At 56.3% G+C, this 15,921-nt stretch overlaps 9 protein-coding genes across 9 annotated transcripts; 4 read left to right on the top strand and 5 right to left on the bottom strand.

Annotated features, from left to right (window-relative positions):
* Nucleotides 1-401: 401 nt before the first annotated feature.
* Nucleotides 402-2,639, bottom strand: PHSY_005110 (hypothetical protein; the record flags this gene model as incomplete). The annotated part of the gene is made up of 1 exon (XM_012335721.1): nt 402-2,639. The coding sequence occupies one exon, from the start codon at nt 2,637-2,639 to the stop codon at nt 402-404; it is 2,238 nt and encodes a 745-aa protein (XP_012191111.1).
* Nucleotides 2,640-2,956: 317 nt separating this feature from the next.
* On the bottom strand, nt 2,957-4,050 carry PHSY_005109 (hypothetical protein; the record flags this gene model as incomplete). Its single annotated transcript, XM_012335720.1, has 3 exons — nt 2,957-3,111; nt 3,694-3,837; nt 3,930-4,050. The coding sequence occupies 3 exons, from the start codon at nt 4,048-4,050 to the stop codon at nt 2,957-2,959; spliced, it is 420 nt and encodes a 139-aa protein (XP_012191110.1).
* A 632-nt stretch (nt 4,051-4,682) lies between these two features.
* On the bottom strand, nt 4,683-5,600 carry PHSY_005108 (hypothetical protein; the record flags this gene model as incomplete). Its single annotated transcript, XM_012335719.1, has 1 exon — nt 4,683-5,600. One exon carries the CDS (start codon nt 5,598-5,600, stop codon nt 4,683-4,685), a length of 918 nt encoding a protein of 305 aa, XP_012191109.1.
* A 115-nt stretch (nt 5,601-5,715) lies between these two features.
* Nucleotides 5,716-6,680, top strand: PHSY_005107 (kinesin; the record flags this gene model as incomplete). The annotated part of the gene is made up of 2 exons (XM_012335718.1): nt 5,716-5,851; nt 6,301-6,680. The coding sequence occupies 2 exons, from the start codon at nt 5,716-5,718 to the stop codon at nt 6,678-6,680; spliced, it is 516 nt and encodes a 171-aa protein (XP_012191108.1).
* A 105-nt stretch (nt 6,681-6,785) lies between these two features.
* Nucleotides 6,786-7,091, top strand: PHSY_005106 (glycerophosphoryl diester phosphodiesterase; the record flags this gene model as incomplete). The annotated part of the gene is made up of 1 exon (XM_012335717.1): nt 6,786-7,091. The coding sequence occupies one exon, from the start codon at nt 6,786-6,788 to the stop codon at nt 7,089-7,091; it is 306 nt and encodes a 101-aa protein (XP_012191107.1).
* A 609-nt stretch (nt 7,092-7,700) lies between these two features.
* On the top strand, nt 7,701-10,160 carry PHSY_005105 (hypothetical protein; the record flags this gene model as incomplete). The annotated part of the gene is made up of 1 exon (XM_012335716.1): nt 7,701-10,160. The coding sequence occupies one exon, from the start codon at nt 7,701-7,703 to the stop codon at nt 10,158-10,160; it is 2,460 nt and encodes an 819-aa protein (XP_012191106.1).
* A 618-nt stretch (nt 10,161-10,778) lies between these two features.
* PHSY_005104 (aminopeptidase) lies at nt 10,779-12,464 on the bottom strand (the record flags this gene model as incomplete). The annotated part of the gene is made up of 1 exon (XM_012335715.1): nt 10,779-12,464. The coding sequence occupies one exon, from the start codon at nt 12,462-12,464 to the stop codon at nt 10,779-10,781; it is 1,686 nt and encodes a 561-aa protein (XP_012191105.1).
* A 953-nt stretch (nt 12,465-13,417) lies between these two features.
* PHSY_005103 (hypothetical protein) lies at nt 13,418-13,681 on the top strand (the record flags this gene model as incomplete). The annotated part of the gene is made up of 1 exon (XM_012335714.1): nt 13,418-13,681. The coding sequence occupies one exon, from the start codon at nt 13,418-13,420 to the stop codon at nt 13,679-13,681; it is 264 nt and encodes an 87-aa protein (XP_012191104.1).
* Nucleotides 13,682-15,189: 1,508 nt separating this feature from the next.
* Nucleotides 15,190-15,537, bottom strand: PHSY_005102 (pescadillo; the record flags this gene model as incomplete). The annotated part of the gene is made up of 1 exon (XM_012335713.1): nt 15,190-15,537. The coding sequence occupies one exon, from the start codon at nt 15,535-15,537 to the stop codon at nt 15,190-15,192; it is 348 nt and encodes a 115-aa protein (XP_012191103.1).
* Nucleotides 15,538-15,921: the final 384 nt, after the last annotated feature.

The following is a 15,921-nucleotide window of genomic DNA, read 5'->3' as shown; positions in this document are numbered from 1 at the left end:
AAGAGCCTTTGTGTAACTGCTGCAGCTGGTATGATGGTGAGGTGTCGAAAGAGCAACGTGGAGGTCGAGCGAGGGACCCTTCCAACCTGTTACCTGAAAAATGAAATTCCCGAAGACCTCCGCTGACAGCCGCGAATGAAGGCCGTGCGAGCCGCCCTGATATTTTCTTAGCTCAGAGGGAAAGGGTGCAATGCCAATGGATCGGATCTTCAGCAAGCCGTCTCCGAACGTAACCTCGCCAATGGATTCAGAGGTATGATATGCACGCCGTGCTTCTCAACTCAAGCCTATGCTGCAACTACTCACGCATCACACAGTCTCCAAAGTGGTGACAGATGGCAACGCAATACAATGCATTTCTAAAGATCGAAAAGAATCTACAATCCGTAACCCTCCTTCCGCTACTCCCGCAACGGCTTAGCACCACCCACCACTCGGCCCCTGACAAACACGGTCCCGATGTTCCTGTCGTCACCCGTGAACATCCATTTCTCGAACACGTCCGGCAACGTATCGTCCTCTTCGACAAAGCATCCCGGGTTACCCGTGTATCCCGCGGGACCCCAGTGACTCGTCGTCTGCACGAGCAGCGCGTCAAACTCCTTGCCCACATCGAGCGATCCGATCCTGCTCACCATCGCACATACCTCGGCACCGCCGAGCGTGGCGAGGTAGAACAAGGTGGCGATGCTAAGCGGACCCTTGGTGAAGTCGACCGTAGCTCTGTTGGTGAGCGACGAGGCGGGATCCTGGACGGATTGCGAGACTTCGACCGTGTTGAGGCTCGAGGTGGTGACCGAGTGCGGTTTCCTAGGCTGGTACTGACCCGCCACGGGGGGACCAGCGTATCGTCCATCGACAGCGGCTGCACCGGCGAGCGGTTGCTGCGCTTGCTGAGCTGCCTGCTCGCTCGTCGGTGGAGCTGTGGCCGAGAGCGCGTTCTGCTCCTCCTTCTCCTTCGACTCGGCCTGAGCGCGTTGGAAAGCCAGTACCTTGGCGACGACACTCGCCTCTCTGATCGCCGATAGCATACCCAGTCCGAAACCACCGGAAACGTCCGTACCCAGTCCAACCTTGATGCCCATGTTGAGCATCTCTCCAACACGGGACGCACCCGATCTCAGGTTGAGATTGCTCGTAGGGCAATGCGAAACGCCGCACTTGCGCTTCTTGATGATCGCGAGCTCGTCGGCGTCGAGATGCACCGCGTGGGCCAGGATGGTGCGTGGACCGAGCAGGGAGTAGTGGTCGTACACGGAGGTGTAATTCTTGGCAAAGGGGAAGAGTTGCTTTGTGAAGGTGATCTCGCCCTCGTTCTCGCTGAGATGGGTTTGAACGCGCAAAGTGGGATCGCGAGAGAGCAGTGCAGAGATTCCGGTGAGCATGGCATCCGTGCACGAGATGGCGAAACGTGGCGTCAAGATGGGTTGGACGAGCGCATTGTTTAGCTCGCGTTCTCGTTGCCTGGACGGAGTCGAGGCGCCGCTTTCGCGGGCGGAACGAATGCTGCCGCTGCTAGCCTGCCTTACTACCGGTACGCTTGTCCTTGATGTGGTGGAAAGCGACTTGATGGCAGGGTTGTTCTTGGCAGAGGAAGGACTGCCGCCGGCTTCTGAAGGCGGCTTGCTGCCTGTAGGCGACATGAGTTCGTCCATGGTGGCGCTGAGACGAGCGATGCTGGCGTCCATCTCGGGTGAAGTGCTGTGTAGATCAGCGGGGCTCATGGAAGGCGAAGAGACGTCGGGCGGCTGTCCGTACGGCCTGAGACTCCTTGTGAAGCGTACAAACTCCTTGGTATCCTCGATCGACTGCGATGCATTCTTCTCGATGTAGTCGATGGGCGAGTTGCGGTCCATCTGACACTTTCCCACAAAGGCACGCTGACCTCGCTCGTTGCAGATCTCGGCAAGGATCTTGGACGCTTCGAGGTGCAGGGTAGCATAGTAGCACGCCGTGGTGGTACCTGAATCGATGAGACGCTGCACCACCGACTCGTACGTCTTGCGAGCGTACCTGGCATCTTCGAACCTCCTCTCACGTGGAAAGGTGACATGCTGAAGCCAGTCGAGCAGCTCGTACTGCTGGCCGAGGCCGATGTTGGGCACCTGACAGGCATGAGTGTGTGTGTCGATGAAGCCAGGGCAGAGGAAGCTGCCGGGCGGGAGGCGTGTGAGCTTGTACTGACCCTTGCGCCAGCCGTGCTTGTCGAGGACGTGCTTGATGAGCTGCTGCTCGCGTTGCGATGCCTCGTCGAGGTGACTTGGAGCGTTGGTGGTGGGATGACGTGAGGGGACGACAGGGGGTGGCATTTCCAAGGAAGTGAGTTCCGGTGCATCTTGAAGCGTGGACTGGGTGGAGCCAGGGATGGGTACGGGTGTAGAGGAGCGATCCTCGGCGGTGCTACTTGAGGCGGTCGAGGCCGACGATTCGGTCGAGGGTGTCCCGGTGCTTGCGTTGGACAGAGAGGCAGGGCGAGGGAGTTGTCGCTCGAGCACGTCGAGATCCTCCACAAAGCGGATGACACCGCCCGAGCCGACGCCGAGAATTCCGCGTTCGATGATGCTCAGGTCGGTGGCTGATCGCGAGCTGATGATGGCGCCGACAAAGACTCGCTTCGGCAGCAGATGGGGCGCTGGCATAGCTGGCCGGAAGTTCTCCGATGCCGAGGTCGGCTGTTGTGTGGTATGACAGTGAAGACGGGTGGCAGCATTCGATGTCGTTGCAGGTGAGACGTGCCCATCGAGGTCGCGTTCGTTTGAAGAGGGGTAGAACAGAGCCAAGGATCAAGATGAAGAAAGAGGCGAGGCTTCGGTCAGCAAAGCAATTCAATGCAGAAGCGATGGCGGGTCGGAAGAGGTAATGAGCGCAGCGGCATCAAGCGTCGACAACCGGTCGTGTCGTCTACTCACGTGTCCATTGCCTCCGAAAGGCGGACGAAGATTGGGGCGTGCGATCGTCATGATGACTCCTCTTCTAGCTCCTCGTCCAGTCTATTTCTAGAGCAGCAGGTGACAGTCCGATGCGTGTGACAGTTGAGCTTCCTTCGGTTCGCGTCGGTTGATCGATCGGTCCTTCCGAACGATGACTGATGTGACAGTCGGGTGTGAGTCGCTGACGAGAAGAAAACACGAGAGAGAGAGAAAGGGAGGCTTCCAGAGAGGGTTCCCACGGATTCGGCAGGCACTGCGTCAAGAGTCTGAGCTTGTACGGTCCGTATCTTTTGGTGTGATCCGTGCCATGCAGAGTCAAAATTAAACTTGCCAACGTGCTGCTTGGCAACTTTTGATTTTTTTGGCCGCGTCTTCGCTCAACGAAATTTCCGACGATCCGAGTTTTTGGGCAGCAGAACGCGGATGTTGTTCAAGCCTCTTTTTCGAGATAAGCTGGCGTTCGGGGAGAGCAGAGCAAAGAGATAGCAAGATCGTGGGGGAGTCACGCGTTGCGATTGTCGGTGGTCGTCGAGATTCTTTCCGGTGATACCACGATCTTTCTGTTGTCAGGTGGGTCGCGGCAATGCGTCTTTCTGAGGAGGTCAGAGGTTACGTGGAGTTCAACTCGGGCTGGCTCTGAGCAACGTGTTGAGAGGGTGAAAGGAGCAGAAAGCGAATGCAAATGTGGACGTTGTATAAATAACGGACCTACTTCAGTTCGAGCTTGTTATATGTCTGCAGACCTTCAAAGCGTCACCGGTACAGAGGATGCGGGGCCCTGAGATCCCTCCTTGCTCGTGCTGCGTGCGTGCAAGCAAACCAATCAGAGAAAGCTGTCTGCTGCTGCAAAGAGCGAGCTGCGATAAGTCGCACACACAATGGCAAGGGATCTCTGTGGGGGGTGACTCTGAGAGAAAAACACAAAAAGGCACAGCAGAGAGGGAGAAACCTAGTCACGGCGATCTCCGAGATTTGGCAACCTCGCACGCGCCTACACACCTGGCTGGTCCTTTGACACTTCGGGAGCTTGTGGAACCACATTCTGCGAAGGGTTCTTCTTCCTGTCAATGCGTTCGCTCGCAGGGCAGAGTCCTGCGATGCGATAGACATACATCCTCATTGGAACTGCGCCGTTCCCGGGACGCACAACCGCTCCAGCATGAGCTCGGCTGTTTGTGTCGCTTTTGCTTGCCTTGCTTTCAAGGCTACAACCGCCTAGTTTGCCCACTTTTCTTACAGCAAAGGGGTGCCGAATGCGCATCATCGCTTCCAGCCGTCCAATGAAAATGTCTTTGACAATCTTACTATGAGGTTAAGGTGCCTGTCAGATGGGATCCTTGTCGGAGATGCCCGAAGTATACCTTCCCCTGAATCGTCTTCCCCGAGTGCGAAGGAAGCTTGTTGGAATCGGGCGATCCGATCAGATCAGATCGCTGGCTTAGCAATCACTGCTGTCTCGCCTGTCACTCAGCTCAACTGTGAATGTTCGCCGGACTGCGTTCAAACGCATGTGCGTTCCGACGTGCATGCTGTGGTCAATTCAATACAGACTGCTGCTGTTGGTTTTGCGAATAGGTGAAACACTGTAGAGTGTGGATATATACGATTACATGCGAAGAAGAAGGAGAGTCGAGCGACAATGCTTATGCGTTTCGTTCTAGCGTGGATTCCAGTCGATGCCTGTGGCGGCGTACAGGAAGATCCTTTTGGGTTCATTGGGAAATGTACGAGGTGCAAAGCAAAGAACATGCTCTATACGACGGCGGCTGGCGCGGCGCTTTGTGCTTCGGCAGCGATCTTGTCCTTGGCCTCGTCCTTGCGTGCGAGCTCTGCTTCACGCAGCTTCTTCTCTGCGAGGTTCTTCATCTTGAAGTAATCCTTGTGCAGGCCGCACTCGGTCTTGCCGGCCTTGTCCTTCCACCTGCCAGCGCGTTCACCAGAGTCGCCCGAACCGGGCAGCGCTGTCGAGTGCCAGTCGCCGATCGACTTGTATCCCAGATCGAGCAACTCGTTGTAAGGCACAGCGTTCGCTTTCGCGTACGCGTCCACTTGACCGAAGGACCAGTTCATCAGTGCGTTGACTTTCACCAACCCAGTCTCGTCCACTTCGACCGCTTTCAAGCTGGCCCGGTCGGCACCCTGAGATCGACGACGACCGGTGAATACGGCTCGTACGCCGAGCTCTTCGTAAGATCGACGGGCAGGTTCCACCTTTACCAGGTAGTCGTACGTGTCCTCGTCCTTCTCCCATAGTTGTGGTCCCCACTTGTCCTCGAACTCGCGCACGGTGTTTGTGCCGGGAGGGTAGTAGGTGAACATCTCGGCGTTGTAGTGCTTGGCGGCCTTGTGGGCCAGATCGAGCGTCTGAGGGAAGTGGTATAGCGTGTCGACAAAGATGAGGGGGACGAGGTGCTTGGCAGGCACGCCGGCTTTGGCAGCACGCTGTTCGGAGATGCGTGAGATCATGTCGACGGTGATGCAACCGGTGATGCCGAAAGCGGTGGTCTGGTAGAGACCGGGAAGGTTGTCGATCGCCCATTCGATGATCTCGGTGGGATCGGCTTCACCAAGCTTGCGGTTGATGGCTTCGAGGTTCTGGATGACATGGCGGATCTGAGCCTCCTCTTCGGCCTGTTTTGATGATTGTGCGGTCTGACTGGGCGCGGTCATGCTGGACAAGTCTACGAGAATGTTTTCAATGGTGGACGATTGTGTGGGGTGAGAACGTGTAAATGTGGACACCAGAGAGGATCGCAGTGATGTCGTTTGTGCGGCGACGCGGAGGATGTGTTGCTCGTATGTACGGGTCGGGATGGATGGAACGTCGAAGTTCAGCGAAGATTGTATGATGAGACTGAAGGATGTCTATGTGGATGCGGATGTGGACGTGGTCGTGGTGGTAGAGAGGGAACAGAGACGAGGTATGCACAGTAGGAGGACAGGTGATGACCGTGCAGGCTTTGTACAAGCTTCAGAGAGTCGAGCATTGAACCCACCGTCAGCGGCAAGGAAGCGGCAGCATTCATCAGTCACAGGAGAAGCATCACTTTAGTCACCACAGACAGGCAGGCAAGGCAAGGCGGGGCAGGCTGGCTGGCTCGGGGATAGGATCTGAGAAGGTTTGGAACTGCGATGTCCGGGCGTTCGCTTTGCACAACCGAAACCCCAGGCAGGCAATGGAAGAACATGGCTGCTGAACGGCTTTGCATGTTGGAGGCGGGAGAAAAAAAAACTTGGACAAAGCAAGCAGCTGCCGCAAATTTCGCGCTTTGTGTCGTATGAGCATGCGACCGCTGCGCCGATCCTGAGCTTGCGCCGCTCATCGCCGTCACCCGATTGTAGTGGTTTCTGAACATGCTTGTCATCATAGTCAGCAATAGCAAGAAAGAGTCGCATACTTTGTCGAGGCTGAGCTGCCAGTCAGACATTGCGAAGCCAGCTTGGTGCGAGGTCAGGCAGAGGGCAAACCGTGCGGTCAGCAAAGAGTCTCGCCGAGTGCTCATCATCCGTCGATCCATCGAGTTTCGGCAAAGCACCTCCAAGGTGGGACGCCGACAGCCTGCTGACTGGAACTTTGGCGGGGTTAGTAAGGACGCGCGCTGCTGCCAGAAAATTTCGCACAAGTTGAAGTGCAAAGGCAGGAGGAAGCCGTCACGTCAGAAAACGCTGGATGGCGTGCTCGCTGACTTTCGCAAAAAAACTCCACAACGGGAAAGTCGGTACTCCAAACCAATCAACAACAATCGGTAGAATCTAATCTGAAAATTAGAATATCGGGAGATCTGTGTCAGATCAAGGCAGCCTCGAAGTCTCGTGCATGCTCGGTCGCGCGGCGCGTCTTGAAAGCCTCAAATTATGCATTCTCTTGGCTCGTTGCGTTCGGTTCGACACGAGAGTCACATTGCGGTCATGCACGTCGAATGCAAGCAACGCAGATGGAAAGACAGCAATGCTGCACTTCGGCGCTGTGTCGCGCTCTCCTCGCAGACTTTAGTCGCAGGTGAGATGTCTCGCTCGTGGTACTGTATGATTCTGATATGCATCCTTCGTCACCTTCAAGCCGACGTGGAACGACCAATGGAAGCTGCTGCCAAGCTCCGACTGCAACGCCGTCGAGCGTGGCATCGTCGAGCTGCACCACCGTTCGGTATTACCTTTTGACAGGTTGTGGACTTGCTTTGTGTTGCTACGCATTCAGACCCGACTTTACCGAGCTGCGCAGAAGGTGAGCGAAGCTGCACTTTCGATGCGGTCCGATGCGATGCGACGCTGCTGCACGACATTTCTCGGATTTCGAGGGGCAGCAATGCAACACGCGCGTGCGAATCCTCAACATGGCACTGCAAAACACACACAGGCTCGAGGTTCAGCTGTATCAACTGACTGGACCACTCACAGCCTGCCTTCGCTTTGAGGTGAGCTCCTATACGAACAAGCGAGTGCTGAAAGAGGACGGTGCGATAGAGACCTAGACCGCAGCTCGCCTCTGTCATTGTCCTGTCGAAAGCGAACACCGTCTGGCTGCAGATCCAAAGCGTCGGACCCTGGATCTACACCGAAGCGCTTAAAAGTTCGACAGAGTACAAGAGCTCGGCCAAGCCGACTGCTGCTGTGTGTTTTTTCGGACGTGGCTCTGCTGGCATCTTGAAGTGCCTCTCCTCCTCGTCCTCCTCCACTACCACGACCGTCGCTTATGCTGGCTGTCCAGCTAGACTCGGTGAAAGGTACGATTGTAATGTACACACTCAGAGTCCAACCTCAGGCAGGCCAATGAACTCCTCCTTGGGCTCCTCGCCGTATCGCGGCCGTCATCATCATCCGCAAGTCCATCCTCCATCCGCTCCTTCGTCGTCTGCAACCACTTCTCCCGATCCCACCTTCAGCCCGTCTAGCATCGCTGGCGGCAGCAGTGCCAGCTACACCAGCACCGATAGCTTCACTCCCTCCTTCACACCCGACGCCATCGCTGCCTCACACTGCACACCTTCTACTGCCAACGAAGCTCGAGCAGATATCTACCGCGCAGAGGCAGCAGCATCGTCTTCAACCACACTGCGGCGTAGAGCTCAGCCATCGTATCGCACTGACGCCGTCGCTACTCCGTCTGAATCCAGCGCGTCCGAATCACACTTTGACAGTCTTCACGAGCTCCTGGAACGAGCCGGCTACAAAGAGACGCGGATCGTCACACCCGACCGCCAATCGCTAGCAGGCATGTTTGCGAAAAAGCTCGCCACTCCACCGAGGAAGCCTAGGCTCGTCGATGACTTCTCCTCAGACTCACCTTCGCTTGCTGCTTGCGAGCTGAGACGCGCCTTTGAGAAGGGTACTGCAAGCCGCTCGACACCTAAAGCATCCACCAGTAAAAGCCTGCCATCTCGCAACTACAAGCTTCCAGCGCAGGCTCACGCGCCACCGCTTCCTGACGCGGCCGCCTCAACATCGAGCTGGTTCCCCAATCTCTGGTTCTTCGGTCCAGGCACCATCCCTGCCGAAAACTCTCACGCCGCCGACCCGCTCGCCGTACCGGCGGGCAGCAGCGAGCAAATCGCGACGCACCAGATCGAGTCCGAATCGTCCACGCGAGCATCAGGATCGGCATCTACAGCTGAGCCCACCTCTGCGTCAACAGCATCGACATCTGCGGTGCCGACCAAGACGAAAAGAACCGCATCCAACAACTCGGTCTGGACCGCGAGTGTCGCGTACAGGTCCGCAAAGTCACGCACGGCTCCTGTCCGGAAGAATGCCGCGGTCTCTTCACAGCTTGCAAATGGTGATCACGATGCGGAAGAAGCCTGGAAGGCGTTGCAGAACGGAGCATCCAATGGCAACGCCAAGAGGCGTCCGGGTCTAGTTGACGCCTTCTCGAGTCCCACCAAAAAAAGGCCAGCAAGCAACCCTTCGCATAACAGCCCCAGTCGTCAGCGCAAGTGGAGACAGGAGAGGGCTGCATGGAGAGAGTCCCTGGGAGATCTGCAGGCGATGATGGACCAATCACGCACACGACGTGAGGCAGCAGCTGCAGCCGCCGCAGCAAAGGCGCAAGCCGGCACAGCAGAAGTGGCTGAAAACAACGACGACTCTGCAGGCACCGCGTCCGTCGAGAACCACAGTCAGTCGGATCAGGCTACCGCCGAAGAGCCTTCTGCATTCCTCGCGACGCAATCCGACGACGACGCAGTGGCGAAGCTCTTGTCCGGCCCAGCCCTGCCTTTCCTATCAACCGATCCCGCCGTCGCACCTCGGAACGCCTCCTGCACCACACCCTCTCATCTCAGTATGCGACGCATGAAGAGCGTCGAAGTGCTCTCCAAGATCATACGGGAACGTCGAACCATCTCCGCCACCGCTTCGTCCACGCCGCCTGCTCACTCAGCCTCAGAGACCTCGCAAAGCTCGATCGAGATCGACACGCAAGCCGGCCAGATCAGCCCAACGATCAAGAAACGCTCCACACCACCTCGACTCACCGTGACCTCGCCACGCGGCATCTCTTCGCCCAAAGAGCTGGCACTGGAAGGCCAGGAATTCGAGCCCATGTCCTGGTCTCCTGGCAAATCCGGTTCGGTGATCATCTCGAATCGGCGAGTGCAAAAGAAGCCACGCTCCAAGCTGCGTCATGTTTCCTCTGGTTCTGATCTGCGGTCCGCTGCAGCGAAAGATGCACAGGGCGAGCTCAAGATGCCCAGTCGTAGGGGCAGGTGTACGCGAGTCAAGACGTCTCCTGAAACGTCACCCGAAGCGAGGGGACCCGTGGCTGCACTCATTCGTGATTCCGTAGGCACGCTGTCGCGAGGCAGCAAAGTGCGAGCCCTGCGACACAACGTGCACGTGTTTGACGATCCGGACGGCCAAGCTGGTCTGGAAGGGGGTGTCGACAACTCGCCCACTCGACAGCGTTCTCGAAGTCGGCCAGACGGAAAAGTCCTTGCACTGTCCAACACACACAACACGACAGAGGACGACATCTTCCGCCCAACAGGTACGCTCAAGAAGAAGGACTTCTCGGCTCGCATCACCCGGACCAGCAAGATCATGCGTCTCATCGAGGAGGCGGAGAACATCCCCTCGATCGCATCCATGATCCAACCACAGCCCTCGTCCAAAGCACCACCCGCGCGTCGCAGCACAGACTCGACGGGTCTCTCCAGCTCGCTAAGCCGCAAGAGCAGGGACAGGATGCACACCATCACAAGGGTGTTGGGCGAGAAACAGGTCGCCTCCTGACCTCTGCATGCTGCCATCGGCATACCATTATATACCAGTCTCGTTCCCCTTTCATTTTTTCATTCTGCAATGCATATTTATACATGTTGATCATCACACCGTGTGAACTTGTGAACTTTTCAAAAGGGAGAAGGAACATGACACGGCTATGTGGTGCGGAAGGTAGTAGCGCGCCAGAGTTCTTGGGAAGGCAGTTTCTGCAAGCTTCCCTCGGGCCGTCTTCTCACAATCAGAATGATTCAAGCTTCCCCCTTCGATCGCCCTCTCACAAGTGCAAGGAGAATGTCCAAGCTTTTCTATGACCTCCTGCAAGCAAGTCCCAAGCCTCGCTCTAGTACTCCCCATTGCCACTCGACCCAGCTTTGACGCTAGACATAGTGGACGCCAACTTGCCCTGGCAGGACAACGTCCAGGCGTCCCGAGCGACGCGGTCTCTGGCTCACACTCACTCTAGCTGCTCCATCCGGCTTTGTCACTTGACGCATTGCGCTAGCGTGCTTCGAAGGAGAACCTCTCCAGGCCTGGTCCAGCAAAGATCAACTGAATGCCAAAAGTAAATGTCCATTAACAAAAGATCCATCATGACAAAAGAAACGCAGTGAGCACGACCCATGGCACTCAGCACAGTTCTGGGTAGACCTTCTTTGTGCGACCGACAATCTTCTTGACGTCCTGGGATCGTGCTCGCGTGGTAATGAGGAGCGCGTCAGGAGTGTCGACCACGACGACATCGTCCACACCCAAACACGCGATAGGTCGACCAGCAGCAGGGATAATGAGACCTCCCGCCTGGCTCTCGGTCACGACCAGCCTGGTGTCACCTAGGATCCTCGGCTCTCCCTCTTCGGCAGGGATCAAGTCGGCCAACGAGGCGAAATCACCTACATCGTCCCAACCAAAGGTAGCGGGTACGACGGCGACCTTGCCCACCTTGGAAGCGGGTTCCGCAACGGCGTGATCGATGGCAATCTTGGGCAGCGTCGGCCAGACTTCGCTCATGACGCTGTCACGAGCGTCCGAATCCCAAGCAGCAGCAATGCGCAACAGACCCTCGTGCAGTTCCGGATTAGAATCCTTGAGCAAGTCGAGCAAAACCTGTGCCTTGACCACAAACATACCACCGTTCCATCGGTAGTCACCGGTGGAGAGGTAGGCAGCAGCGGTTCGTGCATCGGGCTTCTCCTTGAATTCGGTGACGCGACGGGCGTTGGGTGCATCGCTGACACTGAGCTTCTCGCCGAGCTTGATGTACCCGAAACCGGTGGAGGGGTGCGAAGGGGCGATACCGATGGTGACGAGGTAGCCAGCCTTGGCAGTAGCGACGGCCTCGGTGACCGCCGACTCGAAAGCATCTCGACCCGAGATGATGTGATCGGCAGCAAAGGAACCCAGCACGGCTTCTGGGTCGCGCTGAAGCAGGACGGCAGCCGCAAGACCAATGGCGGCCATCGACTCCTTGGGCGAAGGCTCGGCGAGCACGTTGGCCTGCTCAAGCTCGGGAAGCTGTGCTGTGACACCACCGACGTGTGCCTGACCGGTGACGATCATCATCTGCGACTGGCCAGCCAGGGGAAGCAGACGGTCCCAGGTGCTCTGCAGCAACGTCCTTCCGGACCCGGTGAGATCGAGCAGGAACTTGGGGTACGACTCTCGCGAGAGCGGCCAAAGACGGGTACCGGCACCACCGGCAGGGACGACGGCCCAGAGACCAAGTTTGGGCTCCTCTGCGAGCAAGGGAGCAGGCTGTGCATAGGCAGAGGAGCCCATGGAAAGGTGTGGAGCATGCAGCATGTCCATGGCGCCGTGATTCTTGGGAGGAGAAGTGGATCTGCGCATAAGTCCAGGCATGAGGCCGGGACTCTTGAGGGCAGGCGACATCTGACCAGAGGCGAAGGCACCGTAGAACGAGTTCCGTCGTGCTGTGGCCTCGTTCTTGTTCTCCATCTCTTCCATGCGCAGATTCAACCGAGAGAGCTCCTTCTGCATGGCGAGGACGCCGGAGAGGATCTGGTCCATGGCGGACTGCTCGGATACGTTGCCCATAGCGGTCGATTGCGGATTGTGGACGTCGTCGGCGGTGAGTTGGTGGAGTGCTTGTTCTTCTGTTCTGAGAGCAGCGTCGACCGAAGAAGCCTGACCGGAGGGGAAGTGGTACCTATTTGAGTCGTTGACTGTGGCAGTCTTGGGTGTGGTTGGAGATTGATCTGAGACGGAGGCCGGTGTCGTTGGTGGGATGGAGAGAAGCGAAGGGTTCTTCGGAGCGGAAGAGAAGGGTGATTGAGAGCGGGAGCGGGACGAAGACATGTTATACTACTGGAAGCGGTCACCGAGCTAGCGTGTGCTGATGGAGGAGGGACAAGAGGCAGCCAAAATCGAGAAGGATCAAGTCACCGCTTTGCTGCTGCTCCTGTCGGTCCTTGTCAATTCCCTGCGGGACGGGCGGAGAGTGAAGATTCCTGTAGCCAACCGGAATTGCCGTGACAGCGTCCTGTGTTGTGCTGGGTTGGTATGGTACCAAAGCAGAGTTCCGAGCGTTGGCTGGTGACCGAGACAAGCCGAAGAGAACAGCTTAATCCTAGCCGTGACCAAAGACCACGACGGCCAAGGCGACGTGGACAAGCCCGGAACTCTTTGAAAGCAAGACAGGCACTTTAGCGTGGGCGACCATGCCACTTTAGTCTGGTTTATTTTTGGTTGGTTCGGCTTGGATTTCGAGTGAGGCCGCGTGCCGAGCTAGGGCTTGGAAGCACAGCCAGGCCGAAAGGGTCAGTGTCAGTTTCCTACGACCCTGCAGCTGATCGCGCAGATCCGCAACCAGCGGTTCTTCCAATTGTTTATAAATAATAATAATTCATTACTGAAATACACAAATTCATGCAACAGAACAGAACCAACCCTCGAATTGTTGGCAAAGCTCTGTGTGCTCTTCGATTTCCTCGTTCCTGGTTTGGCTCGGTTGCTTCGAGAGGGACCGAGGTCGGTGCTAGCATTCCGTTTCACATTCGAGGATCATACGTCGCTCGGGCTCACTTTGCCGCTTACAGATAAGTGGTGTTGTGGGTGCCGGCATAGCTGAGCCGTTTGAACAACTCGTAGCCATCAAAACGTGGCGGTCACAAAAGCAGGGATCGGGAACGAGGCAAATTGCTTTCTTTTGCTGCAAAGAGCCCGAGACGGGATCACCGACCGAACACCTTGGAGAACGCTTAATTTCGTCTCTGTGGCTTGATTCATTCAGCTCGTCAGGTTTCTGTCGAATGAACAGTTGGATGTTCCGCCATCGATCCTTCTGCTACAGACGTGGTTGGTGTCGGTGTGTGGTCGTCCATGTCGTCTGCCGTGGCTGTATTGGAGAAAAATACCTTCACAGCCGCGAAGGGGCTTTTCGACCTTGGAGTCGCGAGGTCTGCCGCATGAAAAAGGGATTGACTTGGATCGCCATGGACTTCCGAACCCATTTCGCAACGTCAGCATACGGACACGACAGCCGTGCGAGCACCGCAATCACACTCATGCCATGATTGGCTACCATCTTGGTTCGAGGTGTCGAGTCTTAGAACAAGCGGCTACAGTGTTGAGAGAAGCTTAGCTCAGATCGCGAAACGGACAAATTTGACCTCGCATTTGGCAGCTCGTCGTCGATTACCCTAGAGCAAAAGGTCTCTTCGGCCACTGCAAGAGACGGACAAACAGACCTCATTGCTGTGCTGTTTGGATCTGATGATCGCCACCGCATGCGTCCAACTGATTATCAGCTTTCGCTGTCAATGGAAGACACAGCGGAGTTCAGGACAGGATCGCCACAAGCTGCAGCAGGGGACACATAAGACAAGCACACCTCGGGCAGAGCCTCATTCGTGTCGGACCGGATTGGCGCAACAGCACATCTACACTTCACGACACGTTCGTACCGTGGATGGCTGGACAGAAGAACGCATTCGATCATGCATGCGCCTTCCGACAGGTCGCCCACTCGAGCAAGGCGACCATGCTTCTGCCCTCTCTGCATTTTTCCGAACGACAGCCATGTGCAACTGCGTCTCGGCGTCGGAGTCTGTCACGTCAATTTCGGTGCTGGGTCGCCTCCCTTGAGGCGCAACCACCTCTGGCTATCTTGCCGCTCGGCCATACATCAAAGTGACAGCTCGGAATTGTCTGCCTGCAAAGAACGTGTGTGTGACTGTTCCCGTCAAGAAGTGCGACTGTCTGGAGTCAATTTTGCGCGCATGGAAACGAGCCTTTGCCCCCTAGGCGCATGGTGACATGGTGAAGATCCTGTAGAACGAACCAAGCGTCTGCGGCCGAACCTGAGGGCTAGCAAACGTGGTCAATGTTTCGCACAAAGTCTCGTTACTGCGAGATACCTCCACTGTCGCAGCTTCTGGCCCGACAACGAGTGATTTAGCCCAGAACGTGCTCTTCTCACTCGAGCCACAACTTATCGACACCAATATGGCACCGTGCAAGGTCGCTAGACGTACAATGGTCCTCTCGCCTTCAGCTGGTAATGATGTGCTCCCTATCTGCCACGTTCCAGCAATACGTCTGTACGGCTTTCATGTGCGACTGGAGGCTAACTGCCACACCGGAGAATTTTGTGATGCTGTCACAGACTAGCGAGACTTTTAGACTATCGGATCAAGGCGCGCCACACACTAGCCCCGAAGCGAAAGATTTGCCGGATAGCGGCGGCACCAAATACTGATTGTTTCCGACCCTTTCCGCCTCGCAGGCTAACGTCTCGTGGCTAATCGCTTCGGTAGTTCTTCAAGCGTTTTTCCTCCATACTGAAGCGCCGCGTAGCTAGGTGATAAGAGCATCTATGCGCATGTATTCGTCCTCTGTTTCTTTCACGCCTCATCGACTCGGTTGGCTAGAGACCTGAGAGCCGGTGACCGGATGCTATCAAGCGTTGTGCTGTCAAGCGTTATGCCACAAAAGTGAAAGAGCGTCTTCAATCGGGTCCATCGTTCATGCCGTCAGACCCGATTTCAGCCATTTGCACCTTAAGCCATCGAGCACCTCATGGTCAAACACTTTGTGGCTCAGGCACCGGAGTCAGGCCCACGGCAGAGCCCTGCAGGTCTGCGCGAATCTGAAGCCGTGTCAAACAGATGCTGTCCAATGACGAGTCCCCAAGGAGTTCCGGGGTGTTGCCGAAATTTCCAGTCGTCTTGGTTTTTGTGCTCGGTTCCATGCCCTGCATGGTGGCCATCATCGTACTTTCCATCGAAATCGCGAGGATGGGCCGTCGCGGCCGCAGATCGACAAGAGCCGCTCGGATGGCACTGTCCACTTCAGAGCTGGAAGCACCCCAATTCCAGCAAGCTGTCTGCTGGTGCGATTGTATGTTTGCAGACGCCTGCGAATCTGTCATTGGCTCAACTCTTGCCTTCGCATCCAAGGGAAGACGAGACGTGCAACATGTTGCAAATAAATTTCCTTCGCCGAGTTTTGGTGCCAGACTTTTGTCGCTTCTTTTCGTGTCTTGGGCATCTTTTTACTGTAGTTGTTAAAAAGGACGATTATCTGCCACAAGAAGTCGTCGATGATACCTCGATGAGACTTCCATCGTCCGCCAGATGCTCACACATAGCGCCAGGTTCTATGTACAGAGAAAGACTTTGCACGAGGAGATCCATATGAGAGTCAGGATGAGAGAACCGGCATTGAGTCAAACTTTCGTCGTCCAGATGTATGTGTTACGTCTATCAAAACAACATTTTCGAGTATTGGGGTACATGTCGCAATCTCTCTCGAT

Source organism: Pseudozyma hubeiensis (assembly GCF_000403515.1).
Source record: "Pseudozyma hubeiensis SY62 DNA, scaffold: PHS47, whole genome shotgun sequence".
Taxonomy (NCBI): Eukaryota; Fungi; Basidiomycota; class Ustilaginomycetes; order Ustilaginales; family Ustilaginaceae; genus Pseudozyma; species Pseudozyma hubeiensis.
The sequence above is the reverse complement of the archived record's forward strand: the minus strand, read 5'-3'. Positions and strand labels throughout refer to the sequence as shown.